We start from the raw sequence: 26,463 nt of genomic DNA, 5'->3' as shown, positions 1-26,463 counted from the left end.
TTAGGATGGTGATGGTGGGTAATAAAGGTATATTCCAGTTAGGATGGTGATGGTGGGTAATAAAGGTATATTCCAGTTAGGATGGTGATGGTGGGCAATAAAAATATATTCTAGTTAGGACGGTGATGGTGGGGAATAAAGATATATTGTAGTTAGGATGGTGATGGTGGGGTTAGTAAATATATATTCTAGTTAGATTGTTGATGGTGGGTAATAAAGATATATTGTAGTTAGGATGGTGATGGTGGGTAATAAAGATATATTCTAGTTAGGATGGTGATGGTGGGTAATAAAGATATATTCTAGTTAGGATGGTGATGGTGGGGAGTAAAGATATATTCTAGTTAGGATGGTGATGGTAGGTAATAAAGATATATTCTAGTAAGGATGGTGATGGTGGGTAATAAAGATATATTCTATTTAGGATGGTGATGGTGGGTAATAAAGATATATTGCAGATAGGATGGTGATGGTGGGTAATAAAGGTATATTCCAGTTAGGATGGTGATGGTGGGGAATAAAGATATATTCTAGTTAGGATGGTGATGGTAGGTAATAAAGATATATTCTTGTAAGGATGGTGATGGTGGGTAATAAAGATATATTCTATTTAGGATGGTGATGGTGGGTAATAAAGATATATTGCAGATAGGATGGTGATGGTGGGTATTAAAGATATATTCTAGTTAGAATGGTGAGGTTAGTAAAGGTATATTCCAGTTAGGATGGTGATGGAGGGGAATAAAGATATATTATAGTAAGGATGGTGATGGTGGGTATTAAAGATATATTCTAGTTAGGATGGTGATGGTGGGTAATAAAGGTATATTCCAGTTAGGATGGTGATGGTTGGCAATAAAAATATATTGTAGTTAGGACGGTGATGGTGGGGAATAAAGATATATTGTAGTTAGGATGGTGATGGTGGGGTTAGTAAATATATATTCTAGTTAGATTGTTGATGGTGGGTAATAAAGATATATTGTAGTTAGGATGGTGATGGTGGGTAATAAAGATATATTCTAGTTAGGATGGTGATGGTGGGTAATAAAGATCAACTGTTGTTAGGATGGTGATGGTGGGTAATAAAGATATATTCTAGTTAGGATGGTGATGGTGGGGAATAAAGATATATTCTAGTTAGGATGGTGATGGTAGGTAATAAAGATATATTCTAGTAAGGATGGTGATGGTGGGTAATAAAGATATATTCTATTTAGGATGGTGATGGTGGGTAATAAAGATATATTGCAGATAGGATGGTGATGGTGGGCAATAAAAATATATTCTAGTTAGGATGGTGATGGTGGGTAATAAAGATATATTGCAGATAGGATGGTGATGGTGGGCAATAAACATATATTCTAGTTAGGATGGTGATGGTGGGGAATAAAGATATATTCTAGTTAGGATGGTGATGGTGGGGTTAATAAAGATATATTGTAGTTAGAATGGTGATGGTGGGGAATAAATATATATTCTAGTAAGGATGGTGATGGTGGGTATTAAAGATATATTCTAGTTAGGATGGTGGAGTTAATAAAGATATATTCTAGTTAGGATGGTGAGGAATAAAGATATACTGCAGTTAGGATGGTGATGGTAGGTAATAAAGATATATTCTAGTAAGGATGGTGATAGTGGGTATTAAAGATATATTCTAGTTAGAATGGTGAGGTTAGTAAAGGTATATTCCAGTTAGGATGGTGATGGAGGGGAATAAAGATATATTATAGTAAGGATGGTGATGGTGGGTATTAAAGATATATTCTACTTAGGATGGTGATGGTGGGTAATAAAGGTATATTCCAGTTAGGATGGTGATGGTGGGTAACAAAGGTATATTCCAGTTAGGATGGTGATGGTGGGCAATAAAAATATATTCTAGTTAGGATGGTGATGGTGGGTAATAAAGATATATTCTAGTTAGGATGGTGATGGTGGGTAATAAAGATATACTGTTGTTAGGATGGTGATGGTGGGTAATAAAGATATATTCTAGTTAGGATGGTGATGGTGGAGAATAAAGACAAATTCTAGTTAGGATGGTGATGGTAGGTAATAAAGATATATTCTAGTAAGGATGGTGATGGTGGGTAATAAAGATATATTCTATTTAGGATGGTGATGGTGGGTAATAAAGATATATTGCAGATAGGATGGTGATGGTGGGCAATAAAAATATATTCTAGTTAGGATGGTGATGGTGGGTAATAAAGATATACTGTTGTTAGGATGGTGATGGTGGGTAATAAAGATATATTCTAGTTAGGATGGTGATGTTGGGGAATAAAGATATATTCTAGTTAGGATGGTGATGGTAGGTAATAAAGATATATTCTAGTAAGGATGGTGATGGTGGGTAATAAAGATATATTCTAGTTAGGATGGTGATGGTGGAGAATAAAGATATATTCTAGTTAGGATGGTGATGGTAGGTAATAAAGATATATTCTAGTAAGGATGGTGATGGTGGGTAATAAAGATATATTCTATTTAGGATGGTGATGGTGGGTAATAAAGATATATTCTAGTAAGGATGGTGATAGTGGGTATTAAAGATATATTCTAGTTAGAATGGTGAGGTTAGTAAAGGTATATTCCAGTTAGGATGGTGATGGAGGGGAATAAAGATATATTATAGTAAGGATGGTGATGGTGGGTATTAAAGATATATTCTACTTAGGATGGTGATGGTGGGTAATAAAGGTATATTCCAGTTAGGATGGTGATGGTGGGTAATAAAGGTATATTCCAGTTAGGATGGTGATGGTGGGCAATAAAAATATATTCTAGTTAGGATGGTGATGGTGGGTAATAAAGATATACTGTTGTTAGGATGGTGATGGTGGGTAATAAAGATATATTCTAGTTAGGATGGTGATGGTGGAGAATAAAGATATATTCTAGTTAGGATGGTGATGTTGGGGAATAAAGATATATTCTAGTTAGGATGGTGATGGTAGGTAATAAAGATATATTCTAGTAAGGATGGTGATGGTGGGTAATAAAGATATATTCTATTTAGGATGGTGATGGTGGGTAATAAAGATATATTGCAGATAGGATGGTGATGGTGGGCAATAAAAATATATTCTAGTTAGGATGGTGATGGTGGGTAATAAAGATATATTGCAGATAGGATGGTGATGGTGGGCAATAAACATATATTCTAGTTAGGATGGTGATGGTGGGGAATAAAGATATATTCTAGTTAGGATGGTGATGGTGGGGTTAATAAAGATATATTGTAGTTAGAATGGTGATGGTGGGGAATAAATATATATTCTAGTAAGGATGGTGATGGTGGGTATTAAAGATATATTCTAGTTAGGATGGTGGAGTTAATAAAGATATATTCTAGTTAGGATGGTGAGGAATAAAGATATACTGCAGTTAGGATGGTGATGGTAGGTAATAAAGATATATTCTAGTAAGGATGGTGATGGTGGGTATTAAAGATATATTCTAGTTAGAATGGTGAGGTTAGTAAAGGTATATTCCAGTTAGGATGGTGATGGAGGGGAATAAAGATATATTATAGTAAGGATGGTGATGGTGGGTATTAAAGATATATTCTAGTTAGGATGGTGATGGTGGGTAATAAAGGTTTATTCCAGTTAGGATGGTGATGGTGGGTAATAAAGGTATATTCCAGTTAGGATGGTGATGGTGGGCAATAAAAATATATTCTAGTTAGGACGGTGATGGTGGGGAATAAAGATATATTGTAGTTAGGATGGTGATGGTGGGGTTAGTAAATATATATTCTAGTTAGATTGTTGATGGTGGGTAATAAAGATATATTGTAGTTAGGATGGTGATGGTGGGTAATAAAGATATATTCTAGTTAGGATGGTGATGGTGGGTAATAAAGGTATATTCCAGTTAGGATGGTGATGGTGGGTAATAAAGATATATTGCAGATAGGATGGTGATGGTGGGCAATAAAAATATATTCTAGTTAGGATGGTGATGGTGGGTAATAAAGATATATTGCAGATAGGATGGTGATGGTGGGCAATAAACATATATTCTAGTTAGGATGGTGATGGTGGGGAATAAAGATATATTCTAGTTAGGATGGTGATGGTGGGGTTAATAAAGATATATTGTAGTTAGAATGGTGATGGTGGGGAATAAATATATATTCTAGTAAGGATGGTGATGGTGGGTATTAAAGATATATTCTAGTTAGGATGGTGGAGTTAATAAAGATATATTCTAGTTAGGATGGTGAGGAATAAAGATATACTGCAGTTAGGATGGTGATGGTAGGTAATAAAGATATATTCTAGTAAGGATGGTGATGGTGGGTATTAAAGATATATTCTAGTTAGAATGGTGAGGTTAGTAAAGGTATATTCCAGTTAGGATGGTGATGGAGGGGAATAAAGATATATTATAGTAAGGATGGTGATGGTGGGTATTAAAGATATATTCTAGTTAGGATGGTGATGGTGGGTAATAAAGGTATATTCCAGTTAGGATGGTGATGGTGGGTAATAAAGGTATATTCCAGATAGGATGGTGATGGTGGGCAATAAAAATATATTCTAGTTAGGACGGTGATGGTGGTTTATAAAGATATATTGTAGTTAGGATGGTGATGGTGGGGTTAGTAAATATATATTCTAGTTAGATTGTTGATGGTGGGTAATAAAGATATATTGTAGTTAGGATGGTGATGGTGGGTAATAAAGATATATTCTAGTTAGGATGGTGATGGTGGGTAATAAAGATCAACTGTTGTTAGGATGGTGATGGTGGGTAATAAAGATATATTCTAGTTAGGATGGTGATGGTGGGGAATAAAGATATATTCTAGTTAGGATGGTGATGGTAGGTAATAAAGATATATTCTAGTAAGGATGGTGATGGTGGGTAATAAAGATATATTCTATTTAGGATGGTGATGGTGGGTAATAAAGATATATTGCAGATAGGATGGTGATGGTGGGCAACAAAAATATATTCTAGTTAGGATGGTGATGGTGGGTAATAAAGATATATTGCAGATAGGATGGTGATGGTGGGCAATAAACATATATTCTAGTTAGGATGGTGATGGTGGGGAATAAAGATATATTCTAGTTAGGATGGTGATGGTGGGGTTAATAAAGATATATTGTAGTTAGAATGGTGATGGTGGGGAATAAATATATATTCTAGTAAGGATGGTGATGGTGGGTATTAAAGATATATTCTAGTTAGGATGGTGGAGTTAATAAAGATATATTCTAGTTAGGATGGTGAGGAATAAAGATATACTGCAGTTAGGATGGTGATGGTAGGTAATAAAGATATATTCTAGTAAGGATGGTGATAGTGGGTATTAAAGATATATTCTAGTTATGTTTAAGTATCCAGTTAGGATGGTGATGGTGGGTATTAAAGATATATTCTACTTAGGATGGTGATGGTGGGTAATAAAGGTATATTCCAGTTAGGATGGTGATGGTGGGTAATAAAGGTATATTCCAGTTAGGATGGTGATGGTGGGCAATAAAAATATATTCTAGTTAGGATGGTGATGGTGGGTAATAAAGATATACTGTTGTTAGGATGGTGATGGTGGGTAATAAAGATATATTCTAGTTAGGATGGTGATGGTGGAGAATAAAGATAAATTCTAGTTAGGATGGTGATGGTAGGTAATAAAGATATATTCTAGTAAGGATGGTGATGGTGGGTAATAAAGATATATTCTATTTAGGATGGTGATGGTGGGTAATAAAGATATATTGCAGATAGGATGGTGATGGTGGGCAATAAAAATATATTCTAGTTAGGATGGTGATGGTGGGTAATAAAGATATACTGTTGTTAGGATGGTGATGGTGGGTAATAAAGATATATTCTAGTTAGGATGGTGATGTTGGGGAATAAAGATATATTCTAGTTAGGATGGTGATGGTAGGTAATAAAGATATATTCTAGTAAGGATGGTGATGGTGGGTAATAAAGATATATTCTATTTAGGATGGTGATGGTGGGTAATAAAGATATATTGCAGATAGGATGGTGATGGTGGGTATTAAAGATATATTCTAGTTAGAATGGTGAGGTTAGTAAAGGTATATTCCAGTTAGGATGGTGATGGAGGGGAATAAAGATATATTATAGTAAGGATGGTGATGGTGGGTATTAAAGATATATTCTAGTTAGGATGGTGATGGTGGGTAATAAAGGTATATTCCAGTTAGGATGGTGATGGTGGGTAATAAAGGTATATTCCAGTTAGGATGGTGATGGTGGGCAATAAAAATATATTCTAGTTAGGACGGTGATGGTGGGGAATAAAGATATATTGTAGTTAGGATGGTGATGGTGGGGTTAGTAAATATATATTCTAGTTAGATTGTTGATGGTGGGTAATAAAGATATATTGTAGTTAGGATGGTGATGGTGGGTAATAAAGATATATTCTAGTTAGGATGGTGATGGTGGAGAATAAAGATAAATTCTAGTTAGGATGGTGATGGTAGGTAATAAAGATAAATTCTAGTTAGGATGGTGATGGTAGGTAATAAAGATATATTCTAGTAAGGATGGTGATGGTGGGTAATAAAGATATATTCTATTTAGGATGGTGATGGTGGGTAATAAAGATATATTGCAGATAGGATGGTGATGGTGGGCAATAAAAATATATTCTAGTTAGGATGGTGATGGTGGGTAATAAAGATATACTGTTGTTAGGATGGTGATGGTGGGTAATAAAGATATATTCTAGTTAGGATGGTGATGTTGGGGAATAAAGATATATTCTAGTTAGGATGGTGATGGTAGGTAATAAAGATATATTCTAGTAAGGATGGTGATGGTGGGTAATAAAGATATATTCTATTTAGGATGGTGATGGTGGGTAATAAAGATATATTGCAGATAGGATGGTGATGGTGGGTATTAAAGATATATTCTAGTTAGAATGGTGAGGTTAGTAAAGGTATATTCCAGTTAGGATGGTGATGGAGGGGAATAAAGATATATTCTAGTTAGGATGGTGATGGTGGGTAATAAAGGTATATTCCAGTTAGGATGGTGATGGTGGGTAATAAAGGTATATTCCAGTTAGGATGGTGATGGTGGGCAATAAAAATATATTCTAGTTAGGACGGTGATGGTGGGGAATAAAGATATATTGTAGTTAGGATGGTGATGGTGGGGTTAGTAAATATATATTCTAGTTAGATTGTTGATGGTGGGTAATAAAGATATATTGTAGTTAGGATGGTGATGGTGGGTAATAAAGATATATTCTAGTTAGGATGGTGATGGTGGGGAATAAAGATATATTCTAGTTAGGATGGTGATGGTAGGTAATAAAGATATATTCTAGTAAGGATGGTGATGGTGGGTAATAAAGATATATTCTATTTAGGATGGTGATGGTGGGTAATAAAGATATATTCTATTTAGGATGGTGATGGTGGGTAATAAAGATATATTGCAGATAGGATGGTGATGGTGGGCAATAAAAATATATTCTAGTTAGGATGGTGATGGTGGGTAATAAAGATATATTGCAGATAGGATGGTGATGGTGGGCAATAAACATATATTCTAGTTAGGATGGTGATGGTGGGGAATAAAGATATATTCTAGTTAGGATGGTGATGGTGGGGTTAATAAAGATATATTGTAGTTAGAATGGTGATGGTGGGGAATAAATATATATTCTAGTAAGGATGGTGATGGTGGGTATTAAAGATATATTCTAGTTAGGATGGTGGAGTTAATAAAGATATATTCTAGTTAGGATGGTGAGGAATAAAGATATACTGCAGTTACCATGGTGATGGTAGGTAATAAAGATATATTCTAGTAAGGATGGTGATGGTGGGTATTAAAGATATATTCTAGTTAGAATGGTGAGGTTAGTAAAGGTATATTCCAGTTAGGATGGTGATGGAGGGGAATAAAGATATATTATAGTAAGGATGGTGATGGTGGGTATTAAAGATATATTCTACTTAGGATGGTGATGGTGGGTAATAAAGGTATATTCCAGTTAGGATGGTGATGGTGGGTAATAAAGGTATATTCCAGTTAGGATGGTGATGGTGGGCAATAAAAATATATTCTAGTTAGGATGGTGATGGTGGGTAATAAAGATATACTGTTGTTAGGATGGTGATGGTGGGTAATAAAGATATATTCTAGTTAGGATGGTGATGGTGGAGAATAAAGATAAATTCTAGTTAGGATGGTGATGGTAGGTAATAAAGATATATTCTAGTAAGGATGGTGATGTGGGTAATAAAGATATATTCTATTTAGGATGGTGATGGTGGGTAATAAAGATATATTGCAGATAGGATGGTGATGGTGGGCAATAAAAATATATTCTAGTTAGGATGGTGATGGTGGGTAATAAAGATATATTGCAGATAGGATGGTGATGGTGGGCAATAAACATATATTCTAGTTAGGATGGTGATGGTGGGGAATAAAGATATATTCTAGTTAGGATGGTGATGGTGGGTAATAAAGATATATTCTAGTTAGGATGGTGATGTGTGGAATAAAGATATATTGTAGTTAGGATGGTGATGGTGGGGTTAATAAAGATATATTGTAGTTAGAATGGTGATGGTGGGGAATAAATATATATTCTAGTAAGGATGGTGATGGTGGGTATTAAAGATATATTCTAGTTAGAATGGTGAGGTTAGTAAAGGTATATTCCAGTTAGGATGGTGATGGAGGGGAATAAAGATATATTATAGTAAGGATGGTGATGGTGGGTATTAAAGATATATTCTAGTTAGGATGGTGATGGTGGGTAATAAAGGTATATTCCAGTTAGGATGGTGATGGTGGGTAATAAAGGTATATTCCAGTTAGGATGGTGATGGTGGGCAATAAAAATATATTCTATTTAGGATGGTGATGGTGGGTAATAAAGATATATTGCAGATAGGATGGTGATGGTGGGCAATAAAAATATATTGTAGTTAGGATGGTGATGGTGGGTAATAAAGATATATTGCAGATAGGATGGTGATGGTGGGCAATAAAAATATATTCTAGTTAGGATGGTGATGGTGGGGAATAAATATATATTCTAGTTAGGATGGTGATGGTGGGTAATAAAGATATATTCTAGTTAGGATGGTGATGTGTGGAATAAAGATATATTGTAGTTAGGATGGTGATGGTGGGGTTAATAAAGATATATTGTAGTTAGAATGGTGATGGTGGGGAATAAATATATATTCTAGTAAGGATGGTGATGGTGGGTATTAAAGATATATTCTAGTTAGAATGGTGAGGTTAGTAAAGGTATATTCCAGTTAGGATGGTGATGGAGGGGAATAAAGATATATTATAGTAAGGATGGTGATGGTGGGTATTAAAGATATATTCTAGTTAGGATGGTGATGGTGGGTAATAAAGGTATATTCCAGTTAGGATGGTGATGGTGGGTAATAAAGGTATATTCCAGTTAGGATGGTGATGGTGGGCAATAAAAATATATTCTATTTAGGATGGTGATGGTGGGTAATAAAGATATATTGCAGATAGGATGGTGATGGTGGGCAATAAAAATATATTGTAGTTAGGATGGTGATGGTGGGTAATAAAGATATATTGCAGATAGGATGGTGATGGTGGGCAATAAAAATATATTCTAGTTAGGATGGTGATGGTGGGGAATAAATATATATTCTAGTTAGGATGGTGATGGTGGGTAATAAAGATATATTCTAGTTAGGATGGTGATGTGTGGAATAAAGATATATTCTAGTTAGGATGGTGATGGTAGGTAATAAAGATATATTCCAGTTTGGATGGTGATGGTGGGTAATAAAGATATATTCTAGTTAGGATGGTTATGGTGGGGAATAAAGATATATTCTAGTTAGGATGGTGATGGTGGGTATTAAAGATATATTCTAGTTAGGATGGTGATGGTGGGGAATAACGATATATTCTAGTTAGGATGGTGATGGTAGGTAATAAAGATATATTCCAGTTAGGATGGTGATGGTGGGTATTAAAGATATATTCTAGTTAGGATGGTGATGGTGGGTAATAAAGATATATTCTAGTTAGGATGGTGATGGTAGGTAATAAAGATATATTCCAGTTAGGATGGTGATGGTGGGTAATAAAGATATATTCTAGTTAGGATGGTGATAGTGGGTAATAAAGATATATTGTAGTTAGGATGGTGATGGTGGAGTTAATAAAGATATACTGCAGTTAGGATGGGGATGGTAGGTAATAAAGATATATTCTAGTAAGTATGGTGATGGTGGGTATTAAAGATATATTCTAGTTAGGATGGTTATGGTGGGGTTAGTAAAGGTATATTCCAGTTAGGATGGTGATGGTGGGTAATAAAGATATATTCTAGTAAGTATGGTGATGGTGGGGTTAATAAATATATATTCTAGTTAGGATGGTGATGGTGGGTAATAAAGATCTACTGTAGTTAGGATGGTGATGGTGGGTAATAAAGAAATATTATAGTTAGGATGGTGATGGTGGGTAATAAAGAAATATTATAGTTAGGATGGTGATGGTGGGTAATAAAGATATATTATAGTTAGGATGGTGATGGTGGGTAATAAAGATATATTCTAGTTAGGATGGTGATGGTGGGTAATAAAGATATATTCTAGTTAGGATGGTGATGGTAGGTAATAAAGATATATTATAGTTAGGATGGTGATGGTGGGTAATAAAGATATATTCTAGTTAGGATGGTGATGGTGGAGTTAATAAAGATATATTCTAGTTAGGATGGTGAATGTGGGGTTATTACAGATATATTCTAGTTAGGATGGTGATGGTGGGTAATAAAGATCTACTGTAGTGAGGATGGTGATGGTGGGTAATAAAGATATATTCTCGTAAGGATTTGATGGTGGGGAATAAAGATATATTGTAGTTAGGATGGTGATGGTGGGGAATAAAGATATATCCTAACTACATTCTTCTTTGATATTGACATTCAAGTGGTAGGTCACGTTCTGAAATACTGTATTCTATTTTCATATTTATATGTGGTGGAGTTCACTATGCACATGTCCTGATGTGTATATATGATTAGTGTATTGTTAGCTAGCTACATAGTTGTATCTGCTGTCTTTGTATCAAGGATAAAGGTGTAGCTCTGAGGAACTAACAAGGTTAGCTAGCCAGCTGTATTCGTTCATTCGTTCTCACCGTTTTCGAAACGGCGTCAACACCATAACACCACAGCCACTGCTAGCTAGCCAACTTTACCAATTAGCAGTACTGTAGAAACTATATTCATTACAACGGAACAATTTGACTAGTGTAATGTTAGCTAGCTACATAGTTGTCTTTGTATCAAGATAAAGGCGTAGTACAGAGTAACTATCGAGGTTAGCTAGCCAGCTACATTTTCTAACATAGTCTACAACGCGCCCACTGCTAGCTAGCTAACTCTACCAGCTAGCTGTATCATTTTTAGTCAATAAGATTTTTGCAACGTAAGCTTAACTTTCTGAACATTCGAGATGTGTAGGCCACTTGTGTAGCTAGCAGGACTGACTTTGTGTTAGCTAGCCAACGTTTAATTACTTCTGCGTTATGAAGTAGACACGGACACGAATGATCCATTGGTAGCTTGTTGTTACCAAGTATTGGTGCTAACCGTGTGTTTATAGGATGCTAGCATGCTAGTTAGCTAGTCATAGGACACGGTGCACTAGGTGGGTTTTCACGGAAGAATACTGTACCAAGTTATCTAGCGGAATAAACTAAGTTTGGGCCTATTCCTGGAAACATTGAACCACTGTAGTTTACATCAATTTTAATTTCTAGTGGAAGCTAGAAAAGTTATATTTTAGCGTTTTAGTGTTTCAGTGAATTGTTAGTGAGGGAGGCCCTACTCTCTCGCTTCCCCAGTTGTTTAGTTAATTTTTCATGCCAATCTCCTTTGCATTAGCGTAGCCTCTCCTGTAGCCTATCAACTATGTGTCGGTCTATCCCTGTTCTCTCCTCTCTGCACAGGCCATACAAACGCTTCACATCGCGTGGCCGCTGCCACTCTAACCTGGTGGTCCCAGCGCGCACGACCCACGTGGAGTTCCAGGTCTCCGGCAGCCTCTGGAACTGCCGGTCTGCGGCCAACAAGGCTGAGTTCATCTCAGCCTATGCTACCCTCCAGTCCCTCGACTTCTTGGCGCTGACGGAAACATGGATTACCACAGAAAACACTGCTACTCCTACTGCTCTCTCCTCGTCTGACCACGTGTTCTCGCACACCCAGAGAGCATCTGGTCAGCGGGGTGGTGGCACTGGAATCCTCATCTCTCCCAAGTGGACATTCTCTCTTTCTCCCCTGACCCATCTGTCTATCTCCTCATTTGAATTCCATGCTGTCACAATCACTAGCCCATTCAAGCTTAACATCCTTACCATTTATTGCCCTCCAGGTTCCCTTGGAGAGTTCATCAATGAGCTTGACGCCTTGATTAGTTCCTTTCCTGAGGATGGCTCACCCCTCACAGTTCTGGGTGACTTTAACCTCCCTACGTCTACCTTTGACTCCTTTCTCTCTGCCTCCTTCTTTCCACTCCTCTCTTGACCTCACCCTCTCACCGTCCGCCCTACTCACAAGGCAGGCAATACGCTTGACCGGATCTTCACTAGATGCTGTTCTTCTACTAATCTCACTGCAACTCCCCTCCAAGTCTGTGATCACTACCTTGTATCCTTTTCCCTCTCGCTCCCCTCCAACACCACTCACTCTGCCCCTACTCAGATGGTATTGCGCCGTCGCAACCTTCGCTCTCTCTCTCCTGCTACTCTCTCCTGTTCCATCCTATCATCTCTTCCCTCTGCTCAAGCCTTCTCCAACCAATCTCCTGATTCTGCCTCCTCAACCCTCCTCTCCTCCCTTTCTGCATCCTTCGACTCTCTATGTCACCTATCCTCCCGACCCGGCTCGGTCCTCCCCTCCTGCTCCGTGGCTCGACGACTCATTGCGAGCTCACAGAACAGGGCTCCGGGCAGCCGAGCGGAAATTGAGGAAAACTAGCCTCCCTGCGGACCTGGCATCTTTTCACTCCCTCCTCTCTACATTTCCTCCTCCGTTTCTGCTGCTAAAGCCACTTTCTACCACTCTAACTTCCAAGCATCTGCCTCTAACCCTAGGAAGCTCTTTGCCACCTTCTCCTCCCTCCTGAAACCTCCTCCCCCCCTCCTCCCTCTCTGCGGATGACTTCGTCAACCATTTTGAAAAGAAGGTCGACGACATCCGATCCTCGTTTGTTAAGTCAAACGACACCGCTGGTCCTGCTCACATTGCCCTACCCTATGCTTTGACCTCTTTCTCCCCTCTCTCCAGATGAAATCTTGCGTCTTGTGACGGCCGGCCGCCCAACAACCTGCCCGCTTGACCCTATCCCCTCCTCTCTTCTCCAGACCATTTCCGGAGACCTTCTCCCTTACCTCACCTCGCTCATCAACTCATCCTTGACAGCTGGCTACGTCCCTTCAGTCTTCAAGAGAGTGAGAGTTGCACCCCTTCTCAAAAAACCTACACACGATCCCTCCGATGTCAACAACTACAGACCAGTATCCCTTCTTTCTTTTCTCTCCAAAACTCTTGAACGTGCCGTCCTTGGCCAGCTCTCCTGCTATCTCTCTCAGAATGACCTTCTCGATCCAAATCAGTCAGGTTTCAAGGCTGGTCATTCAACTGAGACTGCTCTTCTCTGTGTCACGGAGGCTCTCCGCACTGCTAAAGCTAACTCTCTCTCCTCTGCTCTCATCCTTCTAGACCTATCTGCAGCCTTTGATACTGTGAACCATCAGATCCTCCTCTCCACCCTCTCCGAGTTGGGCATCTCCGGCGCGGCTCACTCTTGGATTGCGTCCTACCTGACATGTCGCTCCTACCAGGTGGCATGGCGAGAATCTGTCTCCGCACCACGTGCTCTCACCACTGGTGTCCCCCAGGGCTCTGTTCTAGGCCCTCTCCTATTCTCGCTATACACCAAGTCACTTGGCTCTGTCATATCCTCACATGGTCTCTCCTATCATTGCTACGCAGACGACACACAATTCATCTTCTCCTTTCCCCCTTCTGATAACCAGGTGGCGAATCGCATCTCTGCATGTCTGGCAGACATATCAGTGTGGATGACGGATCACCACCTCAAGCTGAACCTCGGCAAGACGGAGCTGCTCTTCCTCCCGGGGAAGGACTGCCCTTTCCATGATCTCGCCATCACGGTGGACAACTCCATTGTGTCCTCCTCCCAGAGTGCTAAGAGCCTCGGCGTGACCCTGGACAACACCCTGTCGTTCTCCGCTAACATCAAGGCGGTGACCTGATCCTGTAGGTTCATGCTATACAACATTCGCAGAGTACGACCCTGCCTTACACAGGAAGCGGCGCAGGTCCTAATCCAGGCACTTGTCATCTCCCGTCTGGATTACTGCAACTCCCTGTTGGCGGGGCTCCCTGCCTGTGCCATTAAACCCCTACAACTCATCCAGAACGCCGCAGCCCGTCTGGTGTTCAACCTTCTCAAGTTCTCTCACGTCACCCCGCTCCTCCGCACACTCCACTGGCTTCCAGTTGAAGCTCGCATCTGCTACAAGACCATGGTGCTTGCCTACGGAGCTGTGAGGGGAACGGCACCTCCGTACCTTCAGGCTCTGATCAGGCCCTACACCCAAACAAGGGCACTGCGTTCATCCACCTCTGGCCTGCTGGCCCCCCTACCTCTGCGGAAGCACAGTTCCCGCTCAGCCCAGTCAAAACTGTTCGCTGCTCTGGCACCCCAATGGTGGAACAAGCTCCCTCACGACGCCAGGACAGCGGAGTCAATCACCACCTTCCGCAGACACCTGAAACCCCACCTCTTTAAGGAATACCTGGGATAGGATATAGTAATCCTTCTGACCCCCCCCCCCCCCAAAAAAAAAGATATAGATGTACTATTGTAAAGTGGTTGTTCCACTGGATATCATAAGGTGAATGCACCAATTTGTAAGTTGCTCTGGATAAGAGCGTCTGCTAAATGACGTAAATGTAAATGTAAATATATTGTAGTTAGGATGGTGATGGTGGTTAATAAAGATATACTGTAGTTAGGATGGTGATGGTGGGGTTAGTAAAGATATATTCTAGTTAGGATGGTGATGGTGGGGAATAAAGATATATTCTAGTTAGGATGGTGATGGTGGGTAAAAAATATATATTCTAGTTAGGATGGTGATGGTGGGTAATAAATATACATTCTAGTTAGGATGGTGGAGTTAATAAAGATATATTCTAGTTAGGATGGTGATGGTGGGTAATAAATATATATTCTAGTTAGGATGGTGATGGTGGAGTTCATAAAGATATATTCTAGTTAGGATGGTGATGGTGGAGTTAATAAAGATCTATTCTGGTAAGGATGGTGATGGTGGGGATAGTAAAGATATTGTAACGTCCTGACCAGTATAAGGGGTTATTTGGTTATTGTAGTTTGGTCAGGACGTTGCAGGGAGTATTTGTTTTATGTGGTTTGGGGTTTAATGGGATGTGTATTTATGTAAGAGGGGTGTTTGATTTATGTGTTCCGGGGTCTTTGGGTAATGTTCTTGTTTTGTATTTCTATGGTTTTCTATGTTGTGTATTTCTTTGTCTTGGCCTGGTATGGCTCTCAATCAGGAACAGCTGTACATCGTTGTTGCTGATTGAGAGTCATACTTAGGTAGCCCTGTTTTCACCTGTCCCTTTGTGGGAAGTTGTTGTTGCACTCTTGTGTGTTAGCCTGCAATACTGTTCGTTCGATCGTTTTCTTGTTTTGTTTGTTACGTGTTCAAATAAAGTTAAGATGAGCACTCAACCCGCTGCGCCTTGGTCTACTACGTACGACGGCCATTACAGAACTTCCCACCACAAATGGACCAAGCAGCAGGGTAAGGAGCAACAGAGGAATTATGTGGACTATTCGGAAACTTGGACATGGGAGGAGATCCTGGACGGGGTGGGACCATGGCACCAGGCTGGGGAATATCGTCGCCCACCGGAGGAGATAGAGGCAGCCAAGGTGGAGCGACGCCGGTATGAGGCTCTATACACACGGTTGACATTTAAGCCTGAGGGGCAGCCCCAATAAAAAAAAATGGGGGGGCACAAGGGTAGTTTGGCTGGGCCAGGGTTAAGCCCCAGGCCAACTCCCCGTGCTTATCGGAAGCAGCCTATTAATGGTCAGGTCCCGTGCTTTGGGTGATGCGCACGGCGGCGAGGCCGAGCATTCACAGGCCCACAGTCCGGAACCGAGTGAGACGGCCCACAGTCCGGAACCGAGTGAGACGGCCCACAGTCCGGAGCTCCCAGAGTCGTCCTTCTGCCTAGAGCTCCCAGAATCGTCCTTCTGCCTGAGGTCTACAGCGAAGTGCTTCAGCCCGAGGTCCACAGCGATGTGTCTCAGCCAAAGGTATTCAGCGGGGGTGGACAGGTTAGGTGGTGGACTAAGGCCAGAGCCTGAGTCACCTCCACAGTAGGAGGATTGGGGAGGGGGGGTGTAGCACGGGAAGCCACCCTCCCTTCCCTCCCTTTAGTTTGTGGGGTTTATTTTGTGTTTAATTTTGTGTGAGGTGCATCCGGGGTCTGCACCTTTGGGGAGGGGGGGGGAGTACTGTCACGTCCTGACCAGTATAAGGGGTTATTTGGTTATTGTAGTTTGGTCAGGACGTGGCAGGGGGTATTTGTTTTATGTGGTTCGGGGTTTAATGGGGTGTATTTATGTAAGAGGGGTGTTTGATTTACGTGTTCCGGGGTTTTTGGGTAATGTTCTTGTTTTGTATTTCTATGTTTTGTATTTCTTTGTGTTGGCCTGGTATGGCTTTCAATCAGGAACACCTGTACATCGTTGTTGCTGATTGAGAGTCATACTTAGGTAACCCTGTTTCACCTGTCCCTTTGTGGGAAGTTGTTGTTGCACTGCTGTGTGTTAGCCTGCAATAATGTTCGTTCGATCGTTTTGTTTGTTACGTGTTGAAATAAAGTTAAGATGAGCACTCTCACCCACTGCGCCTTGGTCTACTACGTACGACGGCCGTTACAAATATATTCTAGTTAGGTTGGTGATGGTGGGGTATATAAAGATATACTGTAGTTTGGATGGAGATGGTGGGTAATAAAGATATATTCTAGTTAGGATGGAGATGGTGGGGTTAGTAAAGATATATTGTAGTTAGGATGGTGATGGTGGGGTTAAAAATATATATTCTAGTTAGGATGGTGATGGTGGGTAATAAAGATATATTCTAGTTAGGATGGTGATGGTGGGGAATAAAGATATATTCTAGTTAGGATGGTGATGGTGGGGAATAAAGGTATATTCTAGTTAGGATGGTGATGGTGGGGAATAAAGATATTGTAGTTAGGATGGTGGGTAATAAACATATATTCTAGTTAGGATGGTGATGGTGGGGAATAAAGATATATTCTAGTTAGGATGGTGATGGTGGGGTTAGTAAAGATATTCTAGTTAGGATGGTGATGGTGGGTAATAAAGATATATTCTAGTTAGGATGGTGATGGTGGGGAATAAAGATATATTCTAGTTAGGATGGTGATGGTGGGGAATAAAGGTATATTCTAGTTAGGATGGTGATGGTGGGGAATAAAGATATTGTAGTTAGGATGGTGGGTAATAAACATATATTCTAGTTAGGATGGTGATGGTGGAGTTAGTAAAGATATTCTAGTTAGGATGGTGATGGTGGGTAATAAAGATCTACTGTAGTGAGGATGGTGATGGTGGGTAATAAAGATATATTCTAGTTAGGATGGTGATGGTGGGGAATAAAGATATATTCTAGTTAGGATGGTATGGTGGAGTTAATAAAGAAATATTGTAGTTAGGATGGTGATGGTGGGTAATAAAGATATATTCTACTTAGGATGGTGGGTAATAATGATATATTCTAGTTAGGATGGTGATGGTGGGGTTAATTAAAGATATATTGTAGTTGTGATGGTGGGGAATAAAGATATATTCTAGTTAGGATAGTGATGGTGGGTAATAAAGATATATTCTAGTTAGTATGGTGATGGTGGGTAATAAAGATATACTGTAGATAGGATGTTGATGGGGGTTAATAAAGATATATTGTAGTTAGGATGTTGATGGCGTGGGTGCCACTCACCGGGACCGTTAAAGTTGTAGCAAAGGTCAGCTACAGGGAACATTTTAGACGGGTCCATTCCGTTCCCTCCCAGCAGCTCCACAAAGTCCCCTGCTCCCGCACAGCCTGGGATGGACCTCTGTAGAGAAAGACCAGCTCAATGGATTAACAAGTATTTTTACTTCCCTCCCTCCCTTTCTTTCTTCCTTCCATCTTTCCTTCTACACTCTCACACTCATCTCCACCGACTCCAAGCATCCACTCATCATCACTGGGAGCTAACACGGGTGTCTAGGTCTTTGGCAGGGTAGTTCACTAAACCACCTCCAGCCAAAAGCCAGAATCGTTGATGTTTTTTCTATTCTTCCCTTCTAATCAGGATTTTTGATTCAGACCTGTGACACATGGTGAGTGGAATCTCTGGCTAATTAGTGAGTGACATTAATCAACCAAAACATTTCCCGGGGGCGAAAAGAAAATGAGCAGTGCTTCAGACCTCTAGGCTCAGAGGTTTCCCTGCTCGGGGCTCACCTTGATGGGGAAGTCGTTGAGGTGTCCCAGGCTGAGCTCAGCAATCTTGATCTCTACGGGGTAGATGATGGAGAAGCTGCAGTTCCTGTGTTGCTGGGGTATCACCATGGTGAAGCTGCCCTCTGGTGTCTGGGAGATGATATTACAGGCTGTAGGGGGAGAGGTGGAAGGGGGGTGGCATGAGAAAGGAAGGGGGATAACTCATCAGTTGCACAACTGAATGCATTCAACAGAAATGTATCTTCCGTATTTAACCCAACCCCTATGGATCAGAGAGGTGCGGGGGGGGGCTGCCTTTATCGACGTCCACGTCATTGGCGCGCGGGTTGGGGGATGTATCAGTGTCTCTAGACGTGTTCACCTTATAGCAAAAATGCATCCATTTAAGTGGGCAAAATTTCTTAGTACAAATGCAAACACACACACAAGTACGGCTTAGACGTGAGCAGCTTGAACAACCTAAAGGGTCACCTAAAGCATTAGCACACAACCCTGGCATTACAACGTGGTATAAAGTACTATTATAGCATTACATTGGCATCCTGCCCCATGTTGGCGCACCTAATGGCACGCCTGTTATTACAGTCCTTGGCCTTTCTGTACAATGTTTTCCAGTATTTTATTTCTATTTTTCACTGGCATTGGACGTGGGAACGGGAGAACCCTTTTTCTCTCATTCGGGATGATATCTCCTCATAAATATCCTTACTTCTATATGCGTTATCTAATTTCGATTGGCCTGTGGCATCCGACCACAGTGCCAGTATAGGCACTTCGTTTCTAATGAAGACCATGATGTTAATTCTGGAGGAATTGTAGAGGTATCATTGTCCATAATTACTATTTCAACTGGCCAGTGTGATTTATTTTTAGAGAGCGGGACAAGCGGGAACTTGGCCAAAAGGAATAAAAGGCTCTACATGGTCAATCCGACATCTTTTTATTTATTTTTTCTTAACCTTTATTTAACTAGGTAAGTCAGTTAAGAACAAATTCTTATTTACAATGACGGCCTAGGGACAGTGGGTTAACTGCCTTGCTCAGGGGCAGAACGACGGATTTTTACCTTGTCGGCTCGGGGATTCGATCTAGCAGCCTTTCAGTTGCAGTGGCCGTACAGCATTTACTGCACTGAGGCCTCCGCAGAAGTCAGATCATTCATAGGCCTACTTCTTGCCGCTCGTGGAGCAGATCAGAGCTGTTGTCAAGGAAATTAGTTTGTGTTTATACAGGACCTCTTGCTCCCACCTACCATCAACTAATCATGTCAATGAGGAGCTATACAGAGCCCTACGCATTGTTACAACATTTGGGAGGCACGCGGCGATGCGGTACGGAGCTCGATTTGGCAAGCCTCCGGAGACTCTGCAATTGCTTCAAACCTTCTCTACGGTGCTTCCCAGAGCAAGCATAAATTGGCTTTAAGCTTTAGTTGTCCGGATCTGTTTACACTTCAAGGAAATCCGTACAAGATGCGTCTTCGACTACCTCTGGATGTGGTCAGGAAGATCTAATCACAATCAGATCACAATGCGACTTTTGTCTGTCTACACCTGTCGACAAATGTGGGGACAATCAGAATGTGGAGAAGATCAGGACAACTGATGCATGTTAGAACCAGGTATAAACAGGGCTTCAGTTCATGCACTCAAAGTAACACTAAGACTGGCCATCAAGCTAGTGCACGTCTCTACTCACGGAAAGGGTTGATGGGTTTCCTGACTGTCAGCGTGAAGGAGCTCCCGGCAGTGTGAATGCGGAAGAACAGCATGGCAACGTTCTGAGACGACCGCATGGTTCTCCTGACCGTCCCAGAGTCGCAGTAGTCCACATAGCGTTCCATCAACGGCAGGGCGTGGTCCTGGGAACTAGGGAACTTCTCTCCCTTCATCACCCAGCCATCAAACACCTGGGAGAGGAGAGAGATGTGGACTTAATCAAAAGCATTCAATCAAATCCAACTTCCAGAAGTTCTCTCTGTAAGCAAAACGAGGGTTCCAAAAAATGCAGATGAACAACCTGTTCACTGTAATTGACTTTTAAAGGTGACTTCCGTTTGAGCCAGTGTTCAAATCAGGAAGTGACCATGTGTCTGTGTGGTTAATTCCAAACACGATATCACCAAAGAACTAACCCAAGATAGACCACAGGGTATCGTTTCCAATGGGAGCAAGTTAAGCATAGTGGGCAGAACAAGCAAGACAGTGGGCAGAGCCAAGCACAAGCTAGCAAGATCCTATTGGCGCGTTGTAGCATGTATTTGCATATTTCCGTTAGGAAATGCGTACTCTGTGACTCAATTTGCCCTCGCACTCCTTCTAAACAATGCAATTTTTTTAAACGTCAAATTTCTACAGTTAAGTTTAGCCATTAATTCCGACTGGTTAACCCTTTACACTCGTGGGAATTGGCCGATATGAATATGGCTAAATTGAAATGTTTCTTACAGAAAAAATATGAAAAGCAAATGCATAAGCATGGTAGCAATTGAAAGAAACAGTTTTGAGATCATGGGGAAATTATCTGACCAAAGTTGATGAAACAACAGTTCACCTGACACAAGACTGAATCCAAACATTACACTGTTGATTTTATATTTACTGTACTTTTCACCGCATTTGTTGATAACGAAATCTGAAAATATTCTGGATTCTGGACATTTAGTAAGATGATAAGAATATTCCTGGAAAATTTGAGGTGGGTGCAACGTAAGACAAAAGAATAACAAGGATTTGAGTGAGAGGACTAACTCCAAGTGGCCAAACACCTCTCCAAAGCATTTACAGGTCCAAAGTAATTCCAATACACTTTTATGACTCAAAGAAGAGTCTTCAACTATATGGTGCTTTAGCTCTCCCATGTGCCGTTAAGGAACTAGAACGAGCACACTTGTAGTTGTTTTGTTTGGAACACAACCCTGCATCCAAACACAATTACTGTTAAAAAAAAAAAACGTACATTATTAATCGCAATCTGGGTCAGGTGGGCGTTACTTGCAAGCTTGTTCTGTTGCCAACATGACTAGCCAAGTTATAAAATAGGATCTTACAGTGTAAGGCTTTCCACAAGGCAATTCAGAGAAACCGATCGTCATTTTGGGGCGCATAGAAAGGAGTCATGTGTGCTTTCAGGCGGGTGTTCTTCACAATGAACAACCCAGGGTACGACCCCGTGTCATCTTGTAACTGTACATCAAACACAGCGATGAAAAGAACGTTGACACTGTATATGACATGAGTTGTATAATATAGAAATGTGAAGTGTACATTTGGACTCACGGGTGTTTGGCTTGCTTGTACGACATCAAATCAGTATTTATTATAATCCTCAACGTCTCATCTTTCAAAATACTGCTTTCCGATTAGGTGCTTATTAGTGCCCAAAGATGCCATTTTCAACCCACATACGCGTATGAGTATAAAGGGCTATGGTAAGGGTTAAGGTTTGGGATAGGGTTAAAACAGAAAAAAATACAAAAGAGTGCCTAGCACTGGGATTGAACCCGCCATCCTTGGAGCGTACTAGATGGTAATAGGTGCTCAGATTGCCCCTAGTGGAAGGTATTGGAGGCATCTCCCGATGTCCTGGGGACTTGGACAAACGTTGAATACTGAAGTCGATCTGGTATGACCTGGCTGTAAATCAAGGGTGGGACTCAACTGAAGCCTTAGCACAAATTCACAAAAGTCAAGTAAGAAAACGACACCGGAAAATAACCTATGTTACCCTTGATGACAGCATCGGCTAAGTGACTATATCATTTTGTGGTATTTAGGAGTCTGTAATTATCTTCTACTGAGAACGAGTGTTCCCAGGCCAGGGGGTAAGGTGAGGGATTACGCCTAGCCTCGGAGGAAGAGCACTACTCAGACCTGGGCACGAATAACAACAAAATAATCTGCCGGGAATTTCATCCCACCAACTGTCTGGAAAAGTGAATCTACCCCTGGACCTGGTGGTGCTGACGTCAGTCAAGGTGAAGGTGGGAGGGAATAGTATTTGGGATGTATGTGGGTGTGAAAGAGGTGGTGTGTGTGTATGTGTGTTTGCTGTGCGTGTGTACTTTTCATGTGTGCGTGCATGCCACATGTGCGCGCGCGGTTACCTTGATGAAGTCTCCTCCCCTGCAGTCGATGTCGACGCTGTTATACTCCACACTGATGACCTGGTCGGGCTCAGCGATGAAGAAAGCAGCACAGCTGAGCTGAGGCCGGTCTGCTGTGAAGGTGAACTGACCCTCTACTGCCACCATGTCCAGACAACCTGAGAGCGGGAGAGGATGAGGACGGGAGGAAGAAAGGGAAGGTGGTAGAGAAGGATAGGGAGAAGGAGGAGAGATAGAGGGGAGAGATAGGGAAGAGGGGAAGAAGGAGGGAGATGGGTGTGGGAGTAACAGAGAGGGGGAGAGTGGGAGATAGAGACAGAAAGAGAGATGACATGGAGAGGGAGAGAGAAATGGAGACAGAGACAGGGTTAACATTAAATTGTGTGCACATTGGCTGTTAATCATTTTTTTCTGACAAAAATGCAATCTAATATACATTTCCAATTCCTCAAGTAGTATACATCAATTTGTAAATTTAGTCAATAAAGTTATATACAGATTATAATTATATAAATTACAAGAGGCCTAAATCACACATTTATTATTTTCGATTATATAGTATTCACACAAATCCATACACAATTGTGACTGAAATTCAGATTTACATTTTTATTTACCTTTCATGCTAAATAAAAGCATTTTTGAAGATTTGATCATGTCGGCAAAAAAGAATGATTGCTTCACAGATCGACCGTATGCATAATAAAGGCTTTTAAGAAAGTACTTCAGTCAGTTACGGTTTTTAAAAAATTATTTAAGTTAGTTACTTACGGAGGGGTCGCCTGTAAATGAATGTCTCGGGTATTTCTCTTTTGAGCTCTGAATTAAGAAGTGCAAATAATCCCTCTGGTGTAATGTCATTTTCCTGCGCACAAAAACAACGACATTTAGATAAAAAAAAAAAATTTAAGTCAAGATTTAATGTGGACAACAATATACCGTCAAGCAAGATAACTCAAGTGTTTTAGTAAAGTTAGTAGCTCACATAATGCATAAATCAAGTGCACAATGACAGTTATTACAATGATAACATTATTTGACTTGAGTACAAAAAGTTGTAACAACTTTTCTCATACAGAAAACATTATTGCATTAAGTAAGCTCGTATGACAAAGTCTAGTACATTAAACACATGGGAACGAAAAAGGTAAATTAATGGGCAAAGTGACTTCAGAGGCTTACCTCGATGTATCTGGTGTCTCCCTTCAGAAACGACAGACATAACACAAGGAAGAAAAGCTGCTCTCGGAAAGTCCCCTCCATATTGCTCAGTATCTTTGTATTGAGTCTCTATCGCACCTCAAGAACAGAACAGGGGAAAGTCTGGTCCCGCGCTCCAAGCCGCACTCCTCTTTTATAGGTCGACACACCGCGCGCGTCTCAATAAAAACGTACCCGGTAAAGATCAATGGATACACTGTCCCTCATATAGGCTCTACCAACCAGACTGCGTGTTTGTGACGAGAGCAAATCAGGAATCACCGTGTGCCTGTGACTCTGTGTCAGATGAGCAGAGAGAGAGAGATGAGCAGAGGGAGAGAGGGGGGGGGGCTTCACTTCCTAACCTCCTGCTAGAGACACATATTCTCTCAGATTACACGACCAACAAAGAATTTGAGATCCAATTTTGATAAACTCTCCTATCTATTAGGTTAAATACCAGTGTGTCATCACAACAGCAAGATGTGTGACCTGTTGCCACTGTCACGCCCTGACCTTAGATTGCTGTTTATTTTCCCTTTTTTGGGGGTTAGGTCAGGGTGTGATGTAGGGTGGGCATTCTATGCCAGTCTATGTGTTCTATTTCTTTGTGTTGAGCCGAGTATGGTTCCTAATCAGAGGCAGCTGTCTATCGTTGTCTCTGATTGGGAATCATACTTAGGCAGCCCTTTTCCCTCCTTCTGTGTGGGATCTTGTTTTTGCACAGCTCTGTAAAGCCTGCAGAACGTGACGGTCGTGGTTTCTTTGTTTATTGTTTGCTTTAGTGTTCTGAGTTGAATTAAATATTTTTTCATGAGCACTGAACACGCTGCACCTTGGTCTACTCCTTACGAGATCGTTACAGCCACAAGAAAAGGGCAACCAGTGAAGCACAAACACCATTGTAAATACAACCTATATTTATCTGTTTTATTTATTTTCCCTTTTATACTACACAATTTGCACATTGTTACAACACTGTACATTTCAAATGTCTCTATTATTAAAAAAATGGTGTGTGTAGTGCTTACAATTTCTGATTGTTTATTTCACTTGTGTTTATTATCTATTTCACTTGCTTTGGCAATGTGAACAAAGGGTTCCATGCCAATAAATCCCTTTAAATTAAATTGAATTCAGAGAGAAAGAAAGAGAGAGCACTTTGCCCATCCTTTAGCTCAACTGTCCTGTGTTTTAAGCTGTCATCACAAGGTGTAAGGTACAGAACAATACCAGTTCAATACCAGTGTTTATCTAAAAATAGTCCTTCTGAACTGTAAAATAGTGTTACAGTTGGCAGTCATTTTGTAAGATGGCCACTACGGCCCCTAAGGCCCATGTCTAGGGTGTCTCCACAATCAAAATCTTTTCACAAAGTGAACGATTGAGTCAAATTTTGCAACTTAGCCTTTCCACTTTTACCGGAAACCTCCACAGATGTATATTTTGCCATACCATTCACCTCCTTCACAGTTCTCCCTCTCATCACCTCCCTCCCTCCCTCCTTCCTTCCCGACCCTCAAGCCACCAGGTCCTCCAGACGTTAAGAAAGGTCAGCTCCATCCCAGCATGGCATTTAGACCTTTCTGTACCTGTCCCTCCTGTCCTCCTGTCCTTTGTCACTCTCCATCAAAACAGTGCCAGGGGGTTAACAATGGCTGGAGGCCTTAGCCTACATCAGCTAGCTTAGCCTTGCACCATGAGTTGACCTCTGTGACTCATAGTGACTGATTTTCGAGAAGCTTGAACCTCACCGGGTTCCAACACACCGTTGCCGTGGTAAATCATTCTAGCTGATGTCTGGCTGGTTTAATTCTTCCCTCTATTGTTGTTTAAGCAGATTTCTTGGAGCACTGACGCACTTTGCGGGTCCTGGGTGTTGTCTTAGCATAAATCACTCCGCTCCCTGTGGTCTCCTGTCTCTCTGCCATACAGCGGGAGTGTCAGGCAGAGTATTGGATTGGGATGCTCTGTAAACAAAGACTGGCCTCGGTCCAAATGTAAATGTAATCCTTATGGAGCTTTGAAAATGGAAAGAGTGCTATGTCTTGTTGGGTTTGTCGTTTAATTGCAACACAGGCTCAGTTTGGTTTGGTTTGGTTGGCTTTGATTTGGTGTTTGCTGAGCGTAAGTGGACACACTTGGGAAAACAAAAGGATTAATCCCAAGTGGAGTTGGTTTCCCGATGATGAAATGGAATTTCTTTTTAAAAAGGTACACAAATGCGTGTGTCCGTGTGTGTGCGCTCACACTAGTGCTCTTTAAAACCCGCCACCCCTGCCAAAATGCAATCGAGCTGATTACATCTAGTCCCATGTAAACACTGCATCCACCGCCTCTCTCTATCTCAAAAAATATGGTGCTCTGGCACTGGCCTACACGACATAACAGGCATGGTCCTTGGTGGCCTTTCATTGAGAAATGTCAAGTGGGGCCTAAGGGGAGTTGATGGTAGAGTAAACAATTGCTCTCCATAGTCACTGAATGGCCATTTCAAGGTAAAT

At 40.9% G+C, this 26,463-nt stretch overlaps 1 protein-coding gene across 1 annotated transcript in view; it reads right to left on the bottom strand.

Annotated features, from left to right (window-relative positions):
- Positions 1-24,244, bottom strand: part of LOC106563108 (corticotropin-releasing factor-binding protein) — a 53,659-nt gene extending 29,415 nt beyond the window's left edge. The window contains exons 1-6 of the mRNA XM_014128333.2: positions 23,942-24,244; positions 23,531-23,624; positions 22,760-22,917; positions 20,353-20,563; positions 18,655-18,803; positions 18,145-18,262 (exon numbers count right to left, since the gene is read on the bottom strand). Of these exons, the coding sequence (XP_013983808.2) occupies positions 18,145-18,262; positions 18,655-18,803; positions 20,353-20,563; positions 22,760-22,917; positions 23,531-23,624; positions 23,942-24,022 (811 nt within the window). The 5' untranslated portion in view covers positions 24,023-24,244. The remainder of the gene's footprint in view (positions 1-18,144; positions 18,263-18,654; positions 18,804-20,352; positions 20,564-22,759; positions 22,918-23,530; positions 23,625-23,941) is intronic.
- Positions 24,245-26,463: the final 2,219 nt, after the last annotated feature.

The sequence above is a fragment of the Salmo salar genome, chromosome ssa11, assembly GCF_905237065.1.
Source record: "Salmo salar chromosome ssa11, Ssal_v3.1, whole genome shotgun sequence".
NCBI lineage: Eukaryota > Metazoa > Chordata > Actinopteri > Salmoniformes > Salmonidae > Salmo > Salmo salar.
Note: the sequence above shows the minus strand (reverse complement) of the source record. Positions and strands in the feature narration are given on the sequence as shown.